This window comes from Gavialis gangeticus, unplaced genomic scaffold (genome assembly GCF_001723915.1).
Source record: "Gavialis gangeticus isolate Ggan-Ray unplaced genomic scaffold, GavGan_comp1, whole genome shotgun sequence".
NCBI lineage: Eukaryota > Metazoa > Chordata > Crocodylia > Gavialidae > Gavialis > Gavialis gangeticus.
In genome coordinates, this window is record NW_017729032.1 from 207,632,182 (window position 1) to 207,653,638 (window position 21,457).

General features: G+C 42.8%; 1 protein-coding gene across 2 annotated transcripts in view; it reads left to right on the forward strand.

The window, feature by feature from the left end:
- Positions 1 to 18,669, forward strand: part of WDR4 (WD repeat domain 4) — a 38,535-nt gene extending 19,866 nt beyond the window's left edge. For both annotated transcript variants that reach the window (XM_019525208.1, XM_019525207.1), the window contains exons 6-11: positions 1,135 to 1,195; positions 3,203 to 3,301; positions 7,332 to 7,396; positions 9,609 to 9,792; positions 10,587 to 10,656; positions 15,023 to 18,669. In XM_019525208.1, the coding sequence (XP_019380753.1) occupies positions 1,135 to 1,195; positions 3,203 to 3,301; positions 7,332 to 7,396; positions 9,609 to 9,792; positions 10,587 to 10,656; positions 15,023 to 15,204 (661 nt within the window). In that variant the 3' untranslated portion in view covers positions 15,205 to 18,669. The remainder of the gene's footprint in view (positions 1 to 1,134; positions 1,196 to 3,202; positions 3,302 to 7,331; positions 7,397 to 9,608; positions 9,793 to 10,586; positions 10,657 to 15,022) is intronic.
- Positions 18,670 to 21,457: the final 2,788 nt, after the last annotated feature.

Sequence of the window (21,457 nt, forward strand, 5' to 3'; positions counted from 1 at the left end):
ATTAGCTCAGCTCAGCGGTTCTCAACTTTTTAGACTCGAGGCCCCCCTCGGAAAATGCCAGCTGTTAGCTTTCACTCATTTTCTGATTACAGAAAAATAACAGAGCAATTCCTCTTGTGTAAAGACCTCAGAACGACCACAACAGGTCAATGTTTTTGACACTCTGGATTCCTGTTTGACATCTCTGTGTTTATGTAATGAATCATGTTTGCACACCTAACGGTGCTAGCATTGTGTGGCAATCCATGGCACCCTTCCAGTTCTCAAGGGTGAGAACCTGAGAGAGGATATCCGGACTCTGTGTGCTGTGGCACCCTGGTTGAGAATCACTGACTAGAGCTAATTTTTAATTTTTTTTTAATTAATTGGTTTGAAATCATGCTTATTTTTAAAAATGAGAGTATCCCCTTATTTAAAGAACAATTCAAATGTATATTCTTATCTGTTCAGTGCACTGACAGTAGCATTTTGTTGTTACACATTAGCCCTGGGATAGTAAAATGCTCCAGCAGTCCTTTGAGGATTCACAAAGGACTCCAGGGGTTGTCATGGTGGAAGGTGCAGTGTTTAAAGCTCCTGAGTGATTGTTTTCCAACTGGATGTAGATAACTTTGAAAGGAGAATGAAGAGAGATTGTGGTTGAATAATTCTCAGCTGTGATAAGAATGACCTCATACACTGATGCCTCAGCCTTCACTAATAAAAACAAAACATTCATTTATTCATTTATTTTAATATTATGATCATAATTGAGTCCAAAAAGCAAGATAAATCTATTCCTGTTTGCATCTTCTGGTCTGAAAAACTTAAACACCCACAGTAACAGCACTGTCTTCATTCATGAAGGAGATCAGTAAAATTCCTAGACTACAGGAAAGAAAAAAAAAAAAGTATTAGGTGGAGGGCTTTTCTGGGAATATTAGAAACTGTGACTTAATCAAATGGATCATGTCTCTTTGTCCCAGCTAGCTTAGTGGTTCTGAGGGAGAGAAGCAACTCCTTTTTCTGTAACTTGTCTTTCTGTTGTCTTTTCTGTATAAGGGATGGATGCATAACCCTAAAATACAGTCTTATCATTGTTGTGTTAGTTTTTTGTTCTTGGCACATACCAGACTTTTAATTACTTTTCTGTAGGTTTGTAAGCAGAATATTTGTAATACCCGACTTTCCTGATCTTCTGTTATCAGCTTCTGGGGTATGTATTCTGTTTCTTCTCCAAAAATGTCACTCCTTGAACTCTGACTTCAACAGTTATTTGCTTGTTTTTCAGGGACTTTCTTTCCCTAGAAACAGAAGAATTATACTTCAGTGCCAACACTCCCAGTATTCTACCATGTTTGGTCTTTCTGTCATTAGTGAGATGGGTGTACTTTGATTTGCTTTAACACTTTTTAATACCACAAGCTGCTTATTAAGTAGGTAATATTTTGCTATTGGGCTCCTAGAAAGAACTGGAGTTGACTTTTTCTATATAAAGTGGAAGTACTAGCACCTTAGTATTTTTAATTGTAATGGAACCCCAAACATTTCAATGTCTGTTTATGGAATATTTTGCAAGTTACCGAGTGTGTGAACAGTAGAATAATCTAATGTATGTTGGAGTACATGGCTCAGAAAATACCGGAACATCCAAAATTTGCCCAAATGCATGGTGTAGTAATACCTGCAGATACCAAATCTCAACTTTCACTGTCTATGGCCCTCTCACCTACTTGGGAATTGCATTCGAAGAAAAAATATTAAAGTTTCTGAAGTGTCAGATCTCATGTAGTAGTTTCACTGAAACATTTTCAGAATCTACTCATGTTTTAATCCAGGTTTATAGCCAAAAACCTATATCATAATTTTCCATTTCCAGTACATTCTTGCCAACTTTCAGTCTTATTCTTTTTGACTCTCCACCTTTATTCTTCTCTTCTTCACCTTTCTGCCTCCTTTTCAGTTCTGAAATGTCATTCTTTGTAGATTTTTTTTTTTTTTTTTTTTAATTCTCAGAACAAACCAGAGGATTTCTTTAAAATCAATAATTCCCTAATTCTGCTGTCTCTGTTCACTTCTGCACACTCTGGTTTTCTCCTCTTCCAAGAGTAGATCTTGTAGGTTCTGCATAATCTGTTCAGTTTCTTTTTGGTTCTCATATTTTTTTATCTCTTGGGCCAGAAAAATTGCACAGTCTTCCTCTCTAATTCTTCGTGATTAACTCTTACCTTGGGGCATGAATATATTTTGATCAAGGGACTGTTAAAGCAGTTTTGAAGTAGATTAAATGTTGGGCCAGGCAGCCATGACAATTAATGGCATTTTAATGAGCAATGAATGCTAGAATCCTAGATATTTTTCCTTGGAACATTTAAGATGAAAACACTTGCTTAATGCTTAAAAACCTAGGTTACTGAATTTCTGAATTATATCATATGATAATAGAAAAGAAGTTTTTTATTGGGAGCAACCCAATATAGTACCAGATCTAGAGAGACTAACCAATCTGAGGTGAGCCTCAGTGCCAGAAAAAGGAAATAATATTGTGTGTTAATATGTGTGTGCAGCCCTAATAGATTATTTAATGCTAATATGACTGTACAAAAAAACAACTTACCCTATAGAACTGAATTACTATAATGTTACAGTCACCCTTATAACTTTACTTTGATTTCTTAGTTTTGCTTCTCCAGAGATCCTGTCTCTGGTTCCTTTGCACTACCTTGCTGAGCAGTTTTAGTGATAGTGACGAACCTGTCTGCTTTTCATTCTTAAACAGAATCATTGAAGATGACTCTCTTTCAGAAAAGTCTTTAATCTCTCCCTCCAAGCAGCTGTAACATGAAATGAGGACTTTTTTTCCTGTCTTATACAATTCAAACTGGTTTGGGTGATATACAAGGGGAGGGGAAGGAAGGGCAACCTTAAAGGAATGCCATTAAGGTGATGAGCACATTTATTGTGCTATTTACGAAGCAGGCGTAAACCCACTCATCCAGCAACCTAATTTATACTACAAAAGGATTTTTTTTTTGTATGATTGAACAAGTTAGAATTGAGCTAAATTATGTTAATTAAAATGCCTTATCTGCAATTTGAAGATTTAGAATCTCGTTTGTGAGACCTGCCTAGGGAAATATGATTTAGCTTGTCTCTTAAGACCGTAAGAACTTCTCTGTGTCAGAGATAGCGTTAATCAACTTTTCCATTCCAACTTATTTAGGATTGTACTTTGAGGCTTTGGGAATATAAAAGTGGAAAAGAAGTGTACTGCTGTCATCTAAACAGTATCAGCAAGCCTGATGCAACCAACAATGACAAGGTATGGATATGCGAGTTGTATGTACTCATCTGTTCACTCTGCTACGGAGTCTTACAACTTCTAAACGTGTTCCGTCACTTTAGAATTGGGACCACCTCTCCAATGGCAGCAAAAGGCTTCGAAACAGCTTCAAAATGAAATTAGGGCACTCAAAACATTTTGAAAGTTTTGAAACATTTTGAGTTTTGAAGCTGAGCTTGCTGCAGCGCAGGCCCCTGGATCTGCGCATGGGACAACAGCAGGTTGCCACTGCTGGCTGAGACCAGCAGCAGCACCAGGCTTCCCAGCACTTGGTATGGGCTGCAGCCAGCACCAGTCTCAGCTGGCAGCAACAGCCTGCTGTTGTCCCGTGCCCCCCGGAGTAATCTGGCACAGACCCACAGCCTGCACAGGGGGTGCGGGCCCCGGGATCTGCATGTGGGATGACAGCAGGCTGCCGCTGCCGGCTGGGGCCAGTGTCAGCACCTGGGTCTGCCTGGCTCAGCCTGCACCAAGCATCAGGCAGATTCGGGTCCTGGCTTCAGGCAGCAGCGGCAGCCTGCTGTCATCCCGCACGCAGATCCAGGGGCCCACGTCCCCCAGGAGAAGTCTGGCACAACCCCGCAGCCCTCCTGGAGGGTGCGGACCCCCAGATCTGCATGTGGGATGACAGCAGGATGCCACTGCCAGCAAGTGATATGAGTTTTGCTTGTCAGCAGTTTGAGGTGTAGTTTCCCAGAAACGCCTGCACCTATCTTCTTGAAACTTGGCAGGTTTTATGCCCTCAAAAGGGGCTACCATCCCTGCAGTTTTCATCTGAATCGGGCAAGAAATGACAAAGTTATAGGCATTTTTATGATTCCCCATTATAGCCTATGGACAAAATGTCAAAACAGTTTTGACTGAATGAAATGGAACAGAGCTTTGAAATGAAACGATGAAACAAAACACTGTCCCTTCGAAACAGCGACATGGCAGTCTAAACAAAATGGTACTGTTTTGTACAGCCCTAATAGGTATTAAAACCCCTAATAGGCAGCAGGCCAGTTCAGCAAAATTCAAACAATATTCTCTTCAGACAACCAGATTTCTCCATTGTTGGCCCTTAACTGAGGACCGGAGGAGAGGCCAGGTTTCAGGGGCATGACAGTAACAAAATCACTGCTGTAAGTCTTTCTGCTGCAGTATTTGCCTATATTGGGTTATGACTGCTACAGAGGACAAATGTTATCTTTTGAGACCTAAATTGTAATCATGTCTATTAGGAAATAATTTTTCTTGTCACCTTGTTGTAGACTGTAGCTAATGTACAAACAACCAGTGGCTCTGGCTACTAAGAAATCTGATGGGATATCACTTAGGATTTTTTGCTGCTACTTTTAGTGGTTGCTTTTATTGAGACCATTGTGAATATACTGAAGCTTGAGGTGATGATTTGCTTTTGTTATAATCCTGCTTTGTTGCAGATGACAATGCATATAAATATGGATTTATTTTCATCATCCAATGGCCATCCATTGGGGAATACATGCTTGTTCTGAAGTGATGTAATGCTGGTCTCAGATCAGTCATCTCAGCTGATAACGGAGACCAGATTCTGTATAAGTGGGGGTAAGGGGCATAAATTAACTTTATTCTGTCCATTATTGTATAAGATGCAAGGATTTCTTAGTGTGGCTTCTTTTTGTAGGACCGACTGTGTAGTTGGGATAAAGTTATAGTTGGTCCCATAAGAGAGAACACCCTAAGAAATCCTTGCTGCTTGCATAATTTCTGGATTATCTTGGATACAACATCACTCTTACACTACCTTAGTCTGTAACACTCTATGAATATATCCCCCCTCCAAAGCTTTCACCTGACCTTATGTACAGGTCAAAATAGAAATGGTGTAACCCTACCCAAATTCAACTGTGTGGGATTAATTTTTCCCAGGGTTACTGCTTCTCACAAATGACATCAGAGGTTAATTTTAAGGTGTTGGCTGGAGCAGACATTAGGCCTGTAAAGAGTGTGTAAAATCTCTGCTAACTATGGCCTGTTGTTAAAATATTTCTTTTAGTTCGCTACTGGAGGGGTTTCACAAATGAACAGAATGTTGCCTGGGGCCTGATATTTCATGGCCAGCTGGACAATTGGAAAAAAAAGAAAGTAACAAGTTATTTCAAATCCATACAAAACCCCTTGCTGCCAGATTGACAGAGAACTGAACTGTGTTGATGAGCACGTCATACTTTTTTCCCACTTCTTTCTAATGCCAAGATGCATCTCATCTTTTTGTTATGATGCAGTTTGATAAAAGTAGATGGTGTTGTAGATATAGAATACAACTCTATATTCAGTATTTTTTAAATAACTACAGGACCTACTGCTGCTACTTGTCAGAGGAAGCCATCTCTCTTTCTATAGAGCTGCAGTAAATGTAGCTCCATGTTTGGATAATTAGCACAGTACTTGTTAGATGCAATTAATCTCTCAGACCTGTTCACCTGCAGTCCTTCCTAGTACTTGAAACTGTGAGTGCTCTATCCTGTACAAAAGGATCCTGTTTAAGTGTGGAATGATAATTTTGCATTTCTACAGCGTATCAGCTGTAGAACAGTCTCAAGAGTTTTTAACTGTATTTCCCTTTATTGAGAGTGACCTTTCCAGTGTTGTACTTCTTCCCAGACAGGAGCCCATGCTGCAAGGTCTTATTTTCAGTTGGATTACATTGCATAGTGGAGTCTTTCCTTCTCTCCACCGAAGATGTGTTTTTCAATTAACAATGCAAATGCAGACAGGAGCCACTATGTAAAGCTTCCTTCCAGCTGTTTATCTTCCAGTAGCCTTGGGCTCATAAACAGAATAGGGAAGTGAATCTGTTTCTTTGCATTCCCAGCCCCTTGCATTAAACTCTGCTAAAAAAAGACTCATGCAGCAATTATTATTTCTCCAGATTACTACTGTTGAAACATTAAATCATAGGAAGAATCCAGTGACTGGTCCTGAATTCAGCCCATTTTCCAGTTTACAAGCAAGTGTAAGCTGTGCAGTGACTGACTGCCTGTTCAGCCAGTACTGGCCAGGGGCTGGGATGTCTTTTTAACATGTCCCGTCAGAGTGATAGGGTTCCTTCTTCTGAAGGAAGAGCTGAATTCCTTGCCCATCTGAGTAGTAAAACTCCTGTTACCAGAGATGGCACTTCTCCAGAGCTTGCAATATTAATAAGGAGCAAGGTTTTGCCTTCACAGTCTTCTCTTTTTAGTTGTGTGGTTAGTAACATTGCAGGTCACACTTCTCTCAGCCTTCTTATGGGTTCTTTATTCCTCTCTAGCACTAAAAGTCTGTGTAACCTGATTTGGGGGGGTGTCATATGCTCAATCCAGTTTTCCAGCAGGAAGAACAATATTTCCTGCAAGAGCAGTTGTCTTTGCCCAGTAAAACACTCTCTTTTCTTGGCTATGAGAGCTTTCATTTAAATAGCAATGGAATTGCTCAGTCTCTCGCACCTTTTTTGTAGCACATACCCCAGTGGGAGATGGGGTTTATCACAGATAATTTGAGACCAACCTTACAAAATATTGGTTACTAAACATAGCATGTTTTTATATGCTAGAGCTCGGGACTGTCATTTTACTGTTACGTGTAATCTGTGAACCAATAGTAGGGTATTCCAGCTAAGTACCCTTCATTAACTGGTTCCTTCCCTTAATTCTTGTGCAGATGCTTAGGAAGAAGTTTTCCTCTCCTTCAGAATGCTGGCATATTTGCTATAGATCTCCCACAATCTTTGCTGATTGTATTATTTGGAAGGTTTCATTGACCCTTTAGATGGCCGAGAAGGGAGAAATGCAGAGAGCTTCTGGAAACTAGGACTACTGTTGAAGAAAATGTTTTGTGTCAACTTAAATTTGATCAAATTAGTTTTACTAGAGGTCTCCATTTAAGAATAATTCTTTATAGTAAGACTGAATTAATCATTAACCCCCCCCCATCCTCTCTCTCTCTATCTCTGGCTTAAGGTTGTAATCATGTCTCTCTCCTTTTTTCCCCCTCCCCTTTCTCACAGAAATATGCTGTGTCAAGAATTTCTTATTGTTGTCAAGGAAGTTACATTGCCATTTTATGTGACTGGTAAGAATAAAAGGGGATGATTGCTATAATCATAATAGCTACTTAAGGAGAGGGCAGGGGACAGTTAAGCCTTCGCTGCTGGATGTATCAGACTTCTCTAAATATATTAAGTGACTCTTGATCTTTTAAGCATCTTGGGCATGTCGGGACTTGGATTGAGAGCTCTTATTGTACTCAGTTCAGGCTGGCTTGGGTGACCCTTGCAGTGTTTCCTATGCAGTCTCCCTCTGTTGATCTCTCTGTGAGGAGGTGGGGGAGAAGCATCAAGAACAGAATCAGGATTTTATGGCCATTCCTCAAGCTCAATTCCTAAAGCACTGCTTCTGTTCCCCGTCTACCCCGCAGCTCTCAAAAACAATGGAAATCTCCAGGCTTAGTTCTGGTCCTGCTTACATATTGGACTGTATCATAGGGCTATAGAACAGGAGTTCAGTTTTTAACTGGGGGGGTGCTCCATTTTCAAACAGCCTTAAAATCAACAGTTGATGACCGTGGTGCACTTTGGGCCCAAAGGTATAGGGCAGGGGTGGGCAAAATGGCAGATCCAGTCAGCAGCTGGACTCCATTTCCCAGCAGCCCCTGCCTGTGTGGCTGGGGCTGGTTTCAATGGAAACCCCCAGCAGCAGCCACACTATATGATAGCATGTGGCTGGGGTTTCTGTGGAGACTGGGCCCAGCAGTACTGGCAGGGCGCAGAGCTGCTCTGCAGCTGGGCTTGGATCTTGCAGCAGTAACAGCATGGCCTGGAGCTGGGGCAGAGCTGCAATCTGCAGCCTGCAGGACCAGGCAGTGGCTTGTGGCTCTGCCTGGCTCCTTGTAACACTGTCACGCCTGCAAAATCCTTGCCCAGCTGCAGAGCAGCTGTGTGCCCTGCCAGCAGGGGTGGTGCTGTGGAGGGGAAGGGGGGGCTATAGTCACCCCTCCCAGTGCTGCTGCTGCGTCTGCCTTGCCTTGCACAGATGGCAGCAGTGGATCCTGCCCTGCTCCTGCCTGCAGCACAGCCCCCACACCAGGAAGAAGCTAGCACCTCTGTTGCCTGCCAGTGCTGCTGGGGCTGGTCTCCATGGAAACTCTGGCCCTGCTATAGCTGGCTGCTGTTGGGGCCTCCATGGAAACTGGCCCCAGCTGCGCAGGCAGGGGCTGCTGGGAAATGGAGTCCACTGCCAGCCAGACTTTGCCTGCCCCTGGTACAGAGTCTGCTGTGGAGCAGAGAATAGTGAGCAACAGGGATATGGAATCAGTGACCAACTGTGCTGCCTAGCTCCAGGGCTAACATCTCCACTTTTCTACAACCTAGTAAACCTAGGAAGAGGCAATTCTCCTGATACAGGCATAACAAAAGGAGAAGACTCTTCCTGATTAGCCTGTTTAGTGAAGTTGCCAAAGCCCCATTCTTCTAGGCTTGGGTGCTTACTGTAATGGATCTTGGGAGGCTTTGCATCTGGAGGTCAGGGGTGTGTGTGGGGAGGCAGCAGGAGGAGGGAGTGGAAGGGCAGGAGGAGAAACTGATGCTGGCAGGTGACTGAAGGGCAGTGAGGCCTTCCTCTTGTACCAACCTCCGTACAAAATCCTCTTCCCTGGGCCCATATGGGCACTTTGGCTCCACAGACCTCCTTGCTTCCCTGCATGCACACTCTTCTAGTTCCATTCCCTTATCTCCCTCTTCTATCTGAACCCTGAGGCCAATTTGCTGTAAAACAGTGCATCTGATGATAAAAATTCTCTTTTGGCCAGCAACTTATTTTTGCTTTTACTTCAAAAGTGTGTGGCTTCTCCACTCAGCTGAAGTACAGCTGCACTCCCTTGCAAAAGATCAGAGAACTGGTGCCCTTTGAAGTAAAAGCATTAGGAAACAGCTGATGTACCTCAGTCTTGCACAGTTGTTTGTTCCAGCTGTTTCTAGCCGCCCCCCCCCCCGAAGATGAGGACTTGTGGACCACCTGGAGTAAGGAAGAATCTGGGTTCCACTAGATAACCTTCTGAAAAGCGGTTTAAAATTCTGCAGTGTCTACAAATTGGGGTGTCCTCTGAGGACATAAATAAAGTACCACTTAAATGTTTGGGGATGTTTCTTAGCAGTGCACTTAATGCTGCTGCCTTCACTATGGCAGGAGTTTTGGAATTAGTGGGTAGGTGCAGTTTATTGCATATAAGTGATAGTTATGGGTGGGTTTGGTAATGATGGTAATTACCTTTTTATTTCTCTCTAAAGTATTCCCACAGTTTACATATTCCAGCTTGTTGCTGATACTCAGCAGCTAATTCACAAACAGCAAATCCCTTTGAACCATAAAGGCTGGGATGTTGCCTTGGAGGAAACGGGCGAGCTCTGGATTTTCCAGGAAAACAAAGTAACACCTCTTCTGTTGTACAAGCCTATGGATGGGCAGTGGCAGGTTAGCTGCACTTTGATAAAATCATCTATTTTGCATCTGCTCTAGTCCTCAGCAAGAAGTAGTCTAACTATAATGGATAAAAATGCAGTGGCCTCATTGCTTTAATGCATTATGGCTCTAAGCTAAATTCAAAGCTAGCTCTCCTTGCCTGTGGTCTCAGCCAATTTATTCCAATTGATTTTTGCACTAGTGCCTTTTCTAAAGTCCTTTTTGTCCCTGAGCTTGGTGTGACAAGCAGGGGGCTCTTGGCAGTGTTCTGCTAGAAAGAAAGACAGAAGCTGAGAAGTAATGCTCCGCACCAGCCCTTCTTACCATGTGCATCAAAGAGAGCAAGCAGAAGGAAAAAAAGCAAAAGCTCTTCTATTGGTAAAGGTCTTGTTTCCATTGAGAACTGAGTCAGGGTTGAGCTGCATGCTATCAGAATCTTTGTAGCAGCCCTCATAACTGGGCGGACCATTTACCGTTGTAAAAGGATTTACACAGTTGGAAAGCTGTTAATTTAAATTAAGCTTCATGGGCATGTTCTTGGACCCTCATTTCTTCCCCACAGTGTTTCTTTTTTGATTCCCACTTTCTTCTGTATCAGTGGGTAGGCATCTATTTCCAGGCTCCCTTAGACAGAGTGGACCAGGCTTTAGGGGGAAGAAAAAAACCCAAAACCCCAGCCCTTGAAGTTCTGTTAGACCTTGCCATCACTATGGTCAGGTTAGCTGTGTTCATTCCTTGGTGTGCTGGATAACGTGATATGCCTTGTACAGTTATTTTGAGTGTAGTGAATTATGTTTTTCTTTTAGCCTGTGAATGATGACAAAGGATTACTGAAAATGTCAAAATACCTGCACGACAACTGGACAGTGTTTGAAGGTGAGGAACTTTGGTTTAAAGAACCAGACAATGTTATTTACTGTTTAAAGCACAAGTGGGATTCAGAGAGAACTTGTAGTTTTCTCACAGGCTTTAGAGAAGATGCATAAAGAGGGAAACAGGCAACGATGTAGCTACCTTGTAAGTCAGAGGATATAGTGTTTGTAAAGTGCTTTGCAGTCCTCCAGTGGCAGTCTCTCTATGGGAAACTTTAAACAGTTGTAAAAGGCCTTAGAGCAAGAGAAATATCAGACTTATTCTGTAGCATGGCTGTCCATATCTGAACTATGGTATGCATTAAATTAATTGGACATGTTGGACCTGCATGCACATTAGTAGACCAACCTGCAATGCTGTTCTCAGTGTCTTTTCCCAAGCATAAAATTAAAGACAAAACAAAACACCCAGTTGATTTGTTAGCCATTGGCTAGCAGGAAATGAGTTCCCACCTATGTTGAGCCCTTCATCCACTTTAAAGGAGATCCCATTTTTGCTCAACTTGAACTATGATCAGGCAACCTAAGGAAGCTTGCTGGACCTGTTCTGTGACTACAGGACATGCCTTCTGGTCTGGCAGCCCAAAGCCTCTGAACAGTCATGCAGGTAAACATGTAATGGGGTCTGATGTGTGATCTACACAGTTGTGCCTCCTGCCAGGCTACATGTGCACAGCAGGAGACATGATTATGGGATTGAGCATCAGATTCCATTGTGCCTTATTGCTGGTGCAGGGGGAGCCTGGGATTATGATCACAATCCTGACCAAGCTCCCATGGTTGGAAGCCCACTCAGCTGACAGAGCTCCTGGCCGGGGGGGAGGGGCATGCACCATGTGTTCCTTGCAGCTGAAACTTCCATCTGCTGATGCGGACTCCCAGCCATGGGGGTGCAACATGTGCTTCTGCAGCTGGGAGCCCTATCAGCTGATGGGACTGCCAGCCACAGGGACATACCTGGCCACACATTTGCTTAATAGCATAATAGGAACCAGCCACAGAATTATTACACATTTTTTGTGGAATAACTTTGTGGTTTATTTCTTGTTTTAGAACTCCATTAATTGCTTTATTGTGTGCCCAGGTTACAACTTAGGATGTCGTTGTTGTCATCGGCAGTCTCTCATGGTCAAGGATGATGATCACTCCCATGGGTCAAGTAAAGGGTTGTAGATGAGTCTGTTGATAGTTAAGAAGGCTGATCCTAGAACTGCAGACTCTGGCAGATCACAGGTGGTGGTTAGAGAGGGTTGGACCATGGGTTTCTTGGTCTTGCTTCCTTTCCTTCCATTTTGGTTGTTTTTTCTGTGTCCAGGATGAGATGGTTTTCCTTCTTTCACAAGGCGTAGCCCTGTCCCAGGCTAATTTTTCCCAATTTGTGATGTCAATGCCACGCTATTTACTGTTTGTCTCCAGTGTCTTTGAAGTGTTCCCTCTGTCCCCCTCATATCCTTTGCCCTTGGCTGAGTTGGGAGTATAGCAGTTGGTTTGGTAAATGTACATCAGGCAGGCACACACCATGCCTTGTTCACCACAGCCAATGTTGAATGATTCCATACTGGTGGTGGTCGTGTCAGTGAGGACACTGGCATTTGTGTGATGATCCTTCCCCTTCATGCCAAGGAACTTCTGGAAGTAGCGCTGGTGAAAGCATTCCAGTCCAAATGTTGGGCTCCCTGTAGGTCACTCAAGCTTCACAGCCAGAGGAAAGAGTTGGGGTTACCACAGCCTTATATAGTAAGAGTTTTTTGTTCGAGTCGTGATTGCTGAACATGTGATGATTCGGTCTTCTGAAGGCAGAGATGGTACATCAGATCCTGTACTCCAGTTCCTCTGGTTAACCACATCTTAAGTGTAACATGGGGCAGAGGCCCTAGTGTCCCAAATGAAAGGATTAAGCAGTAGTGTTTTGGAGGAGGTTTTGTTCCTGTTTGTTCTCTACTCCTCCACTTCTACCGTCATCCCAGAAATATACCACTTACTGGCTTGCCTGGAGGAAAAGGTTATTGTCAAGGCAATAAAAAGCCTTTTAATTGGAAGCTCCAGTTATATGCACTGGTGGGGGTGGGTGTCTTATTATGTAGTCAGGTGCATTTTTAATTCCATGTATGATTGAAGTCTATTTTGGCCGCTCATGCTGGCAGGCAAACTGGGGAACTAAATTTACATTTTTTGATAAATCTGTGGAGAAAACATAAATCAGCTGAAACAGATGTGCAGAACTTTGGAAAATGTGATCTGTTTTAACATCCCATCTTAATAAACTACTTTTGAATGGTAGAGACTGTGATGTGTTGAAAACAACTTCTGCTGAGCTTAGGTTCAGTCTGAAGGTCAGTTTTGAAATCCCCACCCATCAGAAGGGAGACTTTGCTGCAGAGCTCCTATTTCAAGGTGTACACATATTAAAAACAGGCTTCTAAGTGGAAGTGAACAATATAGAAATATATCCTAGGGGAGGAAAAAAAAATTCCTGTAACTTTCTAGCAGAGCAAATTACCTTACTGTATTACAATAGTTTCCCTGTATCTGCAGTTGGGAAAGGAAGCCTGTTCAGATTATAGTGATTATTATAGCTAATTAACAAGAGGAGGCTCAGTTGATGAGCACCTATTCCAGCTGCATAATTAGTGCTTTTACAGATTATGAAAAAAATGTGACTTCATTCGCTAAAAGAATTGGGTTGCTTGGGCTGCCAAAAAAACAAATAAACCCTGTTTTAATGTTTTATATCCTCTTCTTTTCTTCTTATGCAGTTTGTGATCACTGAATCTGTAAGACCCTATATCGTCAAACACTTTAGAGGCTGAAATTGAATACTTAACCCTTCATTTGAATAAATTACCCATGAACAATTCTGCAGACTCTTAATGCAGTGTGATTGTGTCAATTCTACTTTTCACCTAGACTGGTGCTTTGTTTTTTTCATCCAAAACCAATCCATTTCTCTTAACATGTAAGGGTTTTTGGGGGGTGGGGAAGGAAGAGGAAGGAGGATGAAAAAATTTAACAATCTGAATAGCTTCTGGAAATAGAGGCTGAACCTGGCAGCTGTCTCCTATACGCCTCATGGAAACCTCTCAGTTTTCCTCCTTTGTGGCCCAAGCCTTTTTAGAGGATTGGCAAGCATTTGTCGTGTGGTTAAGTTTACTGCCGCAGCCTCTTCAAGGATGTACCGTTTCAGGCTTACAAGGTAGTGGCAGAGTCTAGAAGAATCAGTGCTGGAAATTGGATGCATGTCCTGCTTACAATAGCTTGTCATTCCCTGAACTTAAAAAGATGCAGGGAATATTCAGCTGAGCACACTGCTCTCACTGGTGCTTAAGCTGTGTTTTTTGAGTATTGTGGAGCAAGTCATGCTTCAGTGGGATCTGTAGCAATGGACTACATCAGGCTGTCCAACTGGTGTCCCCTTGCAGGGTTAAAGATTAACCCCTGGGCTCCCATCAGCCACCATTCCTCCATCTCACACCTGCTGCAGAACAGCAGGGGGGCCTGGGCTTCCCCTCCCTCCTCCAATTTCTGCTTCCAGCCCCCACCCCAGGGATTGGGGTGGGAGGGCAGAGCGATACATCCTGTGGTGCAGTATGTGTGTGTGGAAGATGGGGGGGCAGGGGAGGGGGAGGAGGGCCATGCACACAGCATGCAGCCTGGGTACCCGTGCTGTTGTAGCCCACTTGTGCTGTTGTAGCCCATATGGTGCGTGACCCCTGGCCTCCTAGAAAGTTGACTACATTGACCAGCAATTTAAAAAACAGGAACTCAAGTTCAGAATACAGTGGAGTCACATCATACGTGCATTTAACTTACATGAATTCAACTATACACGCTCGGCGTATAGTTGAATAACAATTTAAATACTGTGGGCGATTCCGCCTGTCATTCTGCTCAATGAGTGAGCTGTTCCCTCTGCTATTCCCTCATGTTTTTTCCCATGCTGCACCTCACACATACACATGCACGTCATGAGCGGGGCCTCCCGGTCCCTCCTCTCGCTGTCCCTGGGACAATATATTTTGTCTAGATGCGATTTTCACCTTACGCGCTGACTTCAGAACGTAACCCCCGTGTAAGATGCAACTCTGCTGTACTACAATTGAGAGATGTTAACTCTCTGATACCTAACTTTCAATTTAAACCTCTAAACTTGAGGCACCAGTCTTTGGAAATCTTGGACGTGACTGCAATAGAAACACTTTTAAATACCCAATTGCGTTGAAACAGAATGCAGTGTTGGGTAATAGGTTAGCCAGAGCTGCATTACAGGAGTCAAGACTCCTATTTTAGACTCCCAGTGCTAGTTGTAATTGGGTGTAGCACTCAATGTACTCAGCTTCTCTTCTTTTGTCCCTCTCCCCACCTTGACACAGGGTCTGTGGGTACAGACAGCTGCTATCGCACTCTCTATAAGGCTTCATTTGATAACATGACCACTTATCTACAGAAGAAAGAGGAAAGGTTACAGCAGCAGCAGAAGAGGAAAAGAAAAGAGCTACAGCATGGTACTAATGGACAAAATAAAAAGATCAAGACACGAGAACCTCCCTTATGACACTGACTGCACCATTTGCATGTGACTTCCACCATACTTAAAACCAACTGATCTAGGCACTGAATTTTTTTTCCCTTTTAGTGTCAAATAAATGACAGACAGCCATTAGTGTTTGTACACTCAATCTAAGATGGGCTTCCTAATGAATCAAGCTAATGTTAACATGGCAATATCTCGCTTGGAAAAGATACTGTATTTGCTGTATATACTGTTTCTTGCCATATGTATCATCCTAATAATTTGAGATTTATAGTGGCTGCTTAAAAGAGAGTGTGAATGCAGTTTTAAGAATCTAAAGCTTAATAACTTCAGATTGGAGATAGAGCTTTACTTGAAGAATGGGATTGATATTGTCTACTCTTTTCCAAATGTCACCTATGTTTAGACTAGTTTCTCAAGTGGGAAAATGTACTAGTTTGAAGCTTACACCAAGTTTTTAGTTTTGTTTTAGACTGTTCACTTAATAACAGCCTGTAAGAGGAATCATGCAAAATGAACATTGTATTTCTTATTACGTATGTAAGGCTGTAGATGGCAGGTTCTTGCTGCTGCTTGTTTTAAGTTTTACCCCTGCAGATGTTATGTTGTGACTTCTGCCTTAAGATCCAGTTCAGCACTACTTGGAGTAACCTCCCCCAGGAACCACAGAAGAATAGTTTTTTTGTACGCAGTAAAAGGCGTCAACCAGCCCACCACTTACTACTTGAAAATGACTTCTGTTGCATTCTGATTCTCCAGCTTGTCTTTGAAAATGGCTTCTGAGAACACCGAGGAATATTTTATACCTTTTGCTTTCAATGGAAATTTGTTTGGAAGCTAGAATCTAATCTTTAGTCCTATGGCATTCATTCTTTTGTTAGATTACGGTGTCAAAGTTAATATAATGACAGAATGTGTATTGTATGCACCAGAATGCATCTTGTTTTCATAGAATATGCTGTTTGTCAGATGAGACTGTAAAACCAGGGTTTGTAAATATGTATGATCCAGCAAAAATATATGAAAGTATGAACTGAGAATATTTATCCTACTCCTTTTACCACTTCATGTTTAGTTTAAAGTGGTAAAACATGACATGCAATTGATATGCAGAAGGGACTGACAAACTAAATGTGAGGAGTGAGGGGGAAAACATGGAACACTTCTGGCATACTGGCTGTTCAGGAATGATGTAGAACCTGCTGTTGGCATCCACTCCAAGTAGGGGACAGAACTACCATATTCAGGATTGGGGCCCATCTAGTCTTACTGATGTTTAAAAAAAAAATTCTTAACATTGATTTGTTTTGAAAGTTCCTTTTGGGACATAAGTGTTGTATGGGCTACTATGGAACTACAGATGTAAGAATTTCATCTTAATGGTTCAATGCCTGTTCCTTTTATAATTGCTTTAAGGAGCCTTTAGAGCTTCTATTAAATGACTTGTGCCTTGGTGTCAGATGTGAGACAAGGATTAGCTACTCAGTGGGTACAGCTGTCTGCAAGTGCATGAATGTGCCGTAATCAACATTACTGCAATATAGCACCATTGCATGCTTTATTGTGACGCTAATGCACAGCAGACTCATTCTACTGTGCATTAGCATGGTTTCTGCCTGCTGTGCTAATGCACAATAGAATTAGTCTATTGTGCATTTAGTATCTTGTGTTGACATGCTCTGTGTCCCAGCAGCATCACCCCTTGATCCTGACAAAGTGAGCCTTCACACAGTGCCACATTCCAAATGTTTCTATCACTAAAAGTTTTCTACCAAACTAACTCTGAGCTAAATTCACAATAGGGTGTAGGTGTTTCAGCTGAACACCTAGGTGCCATGGAGAGCTTTTAAACCTCTGCTAAGTTGGCATCTATAGGCTTCTAGTGCACGCTGTCAGATTAGGCCTCTCATATAAGCAGCAAGGGGTAAGACTGAAGGTAAAGGAAGGAAAGTGTATTCCCTCCTACTCAAGGTTTCCTAGGTGAAAGTCCCAAAATTGATCGAATCCTAGGGGCTTAACTGCAGGTATACTGAGGCATTGACAGTGAGGAGCTTGATTCAGGCATTGAGTTTCTGTAGCTCTCCAGTGTTGGGGAGAGCTGCTTTGCACCCTGGAAAAAGACCATAGCACATGGTCCGCAATAAGACCGTTTATTGTACGACCAAAATATGACCATAACCTCTGCCTCAGTTAACGCAGTCTGCAAGAGAATATCCACTCTTTTTGACAGCATGTGCACAGTGCTAATCCCTTAATGCTAGAATCCTATTAAATGCTGTGGATGGATAGTTATCAATACTGTGAGAAATAACAAGATGTATATGCTAATATATATATAATACAGTAGTTATTGGACTCCTATAGAACTACTTTGATCTAAAATAGTAGGTAGCTGTTGGAAGGGCAAATAGGAAAGCAACCCAATGCATAAAGTACAAATTAGCCAGTACATGCAGACGATGGAGCAAGTTCTTAATCAGAAATGATGGGTTCCAAGGAAGTGTCAACCTTTGTCAGGCTAGGAGCTAAGTGACCATAAGGACCATTGTGCTACAGAGTTAAAGACTGTTCTGAGGGGAAGGGTCACTTGTTGGAAATTTTCTAGGGAGACAGGATTGCAGAGTAGTGACTCTGTGGAGGGAGTCTTGATGTGTAGCCTTCCTAGATAAGGCTGAGAGAAGAGCTGTGTGTGCATACAGTCTGTTTTGTTAGGTCATCACTGAAATGGTTTATTTCTAAGCAGGTAGTTTGCTTTAAGAAAACTATCTTGTCACTGCATTGACCAGTGTTAGTGTTTCAAAGCAAAGGGCTTGGAGCCAGCAGTTTCAAATCAGACTTGCAGAGGGAATCATGATTAGTACCACAGAACCAGGATTTTTCATATCCAGGTTGTTCCCAACCAATTTATTTCACAGTAGAACAAGCTGCTTGGCTGTTAAAAGATGTCACTGCTCCAATCAACTGGAGTATAGCCATGGTCATAGTGTCATAGAGAAGCAGGGCTGGAAGGGGCCTCCGGAGGTCATCTAGTCCAACCTTCTGCCTGAGGCAGGATCATCCCTATCTAAACCATCCCATACAACCTAATCATCAATCAGTCTGACAGCTGATTGGAGAAGTGGCACTCTGAAATAATAGCTACAGTGAACTGTCAACACACCTCTGAAGTCCCATGTACCTACATAACTCCATAAATTTGCCAATGCTTATCTTCACATGGGGGGTTGGCATTTAACAGTGCAAAGAATCATAGTTCTACCGTACTAGGGCCTGGTACCCAAGGGCCTGCTCTGGGAGTAGGAAACTCATGATTCCTCTGAGGCATCCAATGGCTAGAGTTATCAAGGCAAGAGCTTCAGTTTGTCCCCTGCTTTTGATGTGATCCATCTCTGCTTAACAACAGGTTTACACGTGACCTTACATTACCTCTTAGCATACTTTTATTTGTAGTGTTCATTCAAAAATACAGTTTTGCATTCTGTTTACTGAAACTGCAACAATTAGTGTTTGGGAGGAGGAAGATTTTTGGGGGAGGAAACTATAACTCAAGGGGTATTCATATTGCCAACACAAGAAATTCTAGGGATTCAAGCTCTGGAAAGGAGTCACAAGTTGTTACACTTACAGGACTGTGTTTAGCATAGGATTAAATTTTGAGATGTTCTTTTACTTCTTATAAGTGCCCTAACCCCAGCTACCATCTTGGTGCAAACCCACTAGTCCTTGCAACACATTAATTCTGATATGGGTCAGTGTAGGCAGACAGAAAGGCAAGATTTGCACTGTAATAGCACTTGATTTTATAGCGATTGATGACCCAACTACGTACAGCCCCCTCTCTCCCTTCCCACCCCTTTATGTTTTCTGTCTTCTCTTTACATCTCATACACTTTTCTATGCAGACATTTAGGCCATACTCACCACCGTGGTATTTGAAATATCTTTTGTGTTTAAAACTTGGTTCATGTTTACATTTTATTTTGGATTGAGGCATAACTTAATGCTTCACATAAAACAGGGGCATATCAACCATTGGCATAATTTCACAACTGAACCATGAAACATTACAATGGCCATTTACAGCTAAATGCAAGCTCACTCAGAACTGCATTAGATTTATGTTCATTCTGTAATACACCCACCTCTCTTGTGCTCTGATGTGCTGAGAGTTATGAACAGTGTTGAATGCTTGCAGTGCTATAATTATGTATTTATGAATACAAGTTCTCATAAAACTTCTGAGCAGTTCCTACCTTTCTTTGCTGTACAGAATTAAAAGCCTGGATTTAGTATGGATCACTGCTCTCTCCTGCTCTGAATGGAAATCAAGGATGGGGTGGGGGATGCTTACTGTTGTATGATAACCACACAATTCTTTCAACACAAAATATGACCTCAGTTGAAGGTCCAGTGACTGCTGCGACACCTTGAGTGGGCCAGGTCAGATGCTGGTAGCAATCTAGCCACAGTATCACAGAACTCTGCATGGACTAGTTTTCTTACAGACCAATGGACCTGGACACCAAACCCTGGGGTACTTGAAATCAAGGTCCTACTTGCACAACTTAAACTTAACTTCGCTAAACATTGCTGATGGAAGTGCCTTTCCAACAGCCTTCATGCAGAACCACAGGAACTATGTACTTTTGAAAGTTTGCCTATGCATGTATTTTGTATTCTCATCAGAGTAAATGCCTTTTTTTCATCCATTAATTTGCCAAGTGCTGACAACAGGCTTATCAATTTGCTCCCAGACTGAAGCAACTGCAGAAACAGCTCAAGTAAGGAACTGCAGCACTGTAAAGAAGGTCTAAAACAGAGCTCAGCCCAGGCCACGCTTTCAACCCAGCATCAGCTCAACTTACTCGGGCATAGGCCCTGCATGGTATCTTCTTCATTATGGTGCCCTGGGGAAAGAAGCTGCCAAGTGCCAAAGACTTACAGCTGCAGAGCAGCAGCTAAAACAGGGACTAGTATGAAGTACATCAGTTTTCTGAAGTTCTAACTAGACATCCTCACCTCGGCTGAATGGCTCCCCTTCATCCTCTGACCTGAACCCATCCTCTGCTTCAGTTATCTCAACTTCCTATATATTCTCTGTGCCCCCCTACTTCCTTTCCTTTATTGGTCAGCTGAATCTCCCTCACCTACCCGTACAAGGTTCCTTCTCCCTATCTTGTTTTTAACATTTGGCTGATCTTACTTCCCGAAGTTGGAAGTTACTTGCCAAGTTGCTTTTCCCCTTTTTGGGACCAGGAAAAGGACTGGTGCATAAACTGTGTGAAGAGACCATGACTTAGGACATTGCCTACCCTTTGGGAGCAGCAGTACAGCAGCAGGAGAAGCAGCAATAGCAACAGCAGGGCAAGCCGAGGAAGTACCCCATTCCCAAGTGATTACTAGGACTAGTGCTCACAGAGCTGAGTAGCTAAAGGGCTTTCAGAGCTTGCTCCCAAAAGTAGCAGTGCACAAGTCTGTACTTGTACACCACCAAATCCCAGGGATAAAGCAATGTGGCCACCTTAGTGTGACCCCTGAGTAATGCCCCAGGGAACATAAGCACAACATTGACATGGCTATGTTGCTTCACATCTGGGGTCTGGTGCATGCAGAAGTGGCAGACTTGGCAGGGGTAGTGTAGACATGACCTAGTCCAGGGATGGCCAACCTGCAGTCTGTGCCACTTGTGTCCCCTGTGTGGCATGCAGCAGATCCGGGAGGGGAAAGATAGCACAGTGACAGGGCAGGATGCAGAAAGCAGAGCAGCAGCTTGGTCAGGGAGTACAGAACATGTAGCAGATAGCTGAGCAGCAGATTGTGTAAGGGGAAGGGATCAGAGTAGCACTTGGGGAGGGTGTAGGGCTAATTTGTGGCACACCTGCTACAAAGGTTGGCCTTTACTGCACAAGAAGCTTGTACCACAGCCCTGAGCAGCTATGGTGTTTACCTTAAGAGCCTGAACCACCAGTATAACCTAGTTTACTCATGGTTCTTAGGCAAGAAAATCCCCACCGATCCTTTCTGTGCACTGGGCTTTCCTCTTTCCTTTCATATGAAAAAAGTGAGACACCCCCTCCCCCCTTCACCAGCCTCTAAGGCCAGATCCAGACATTCAGGCACGTGTGGTTTATGGTGCCACAAACTACATGTGTAGTACATTAAACCATGTGAGGCACTGCTAATTTGCAACACTGGGGCAAAGTTTTCTACCAGGATTTCCTGGTAGCAAAAAAAAATAAATAAAAAAAAAAAAGTATTGCAGATTCATTTGTAG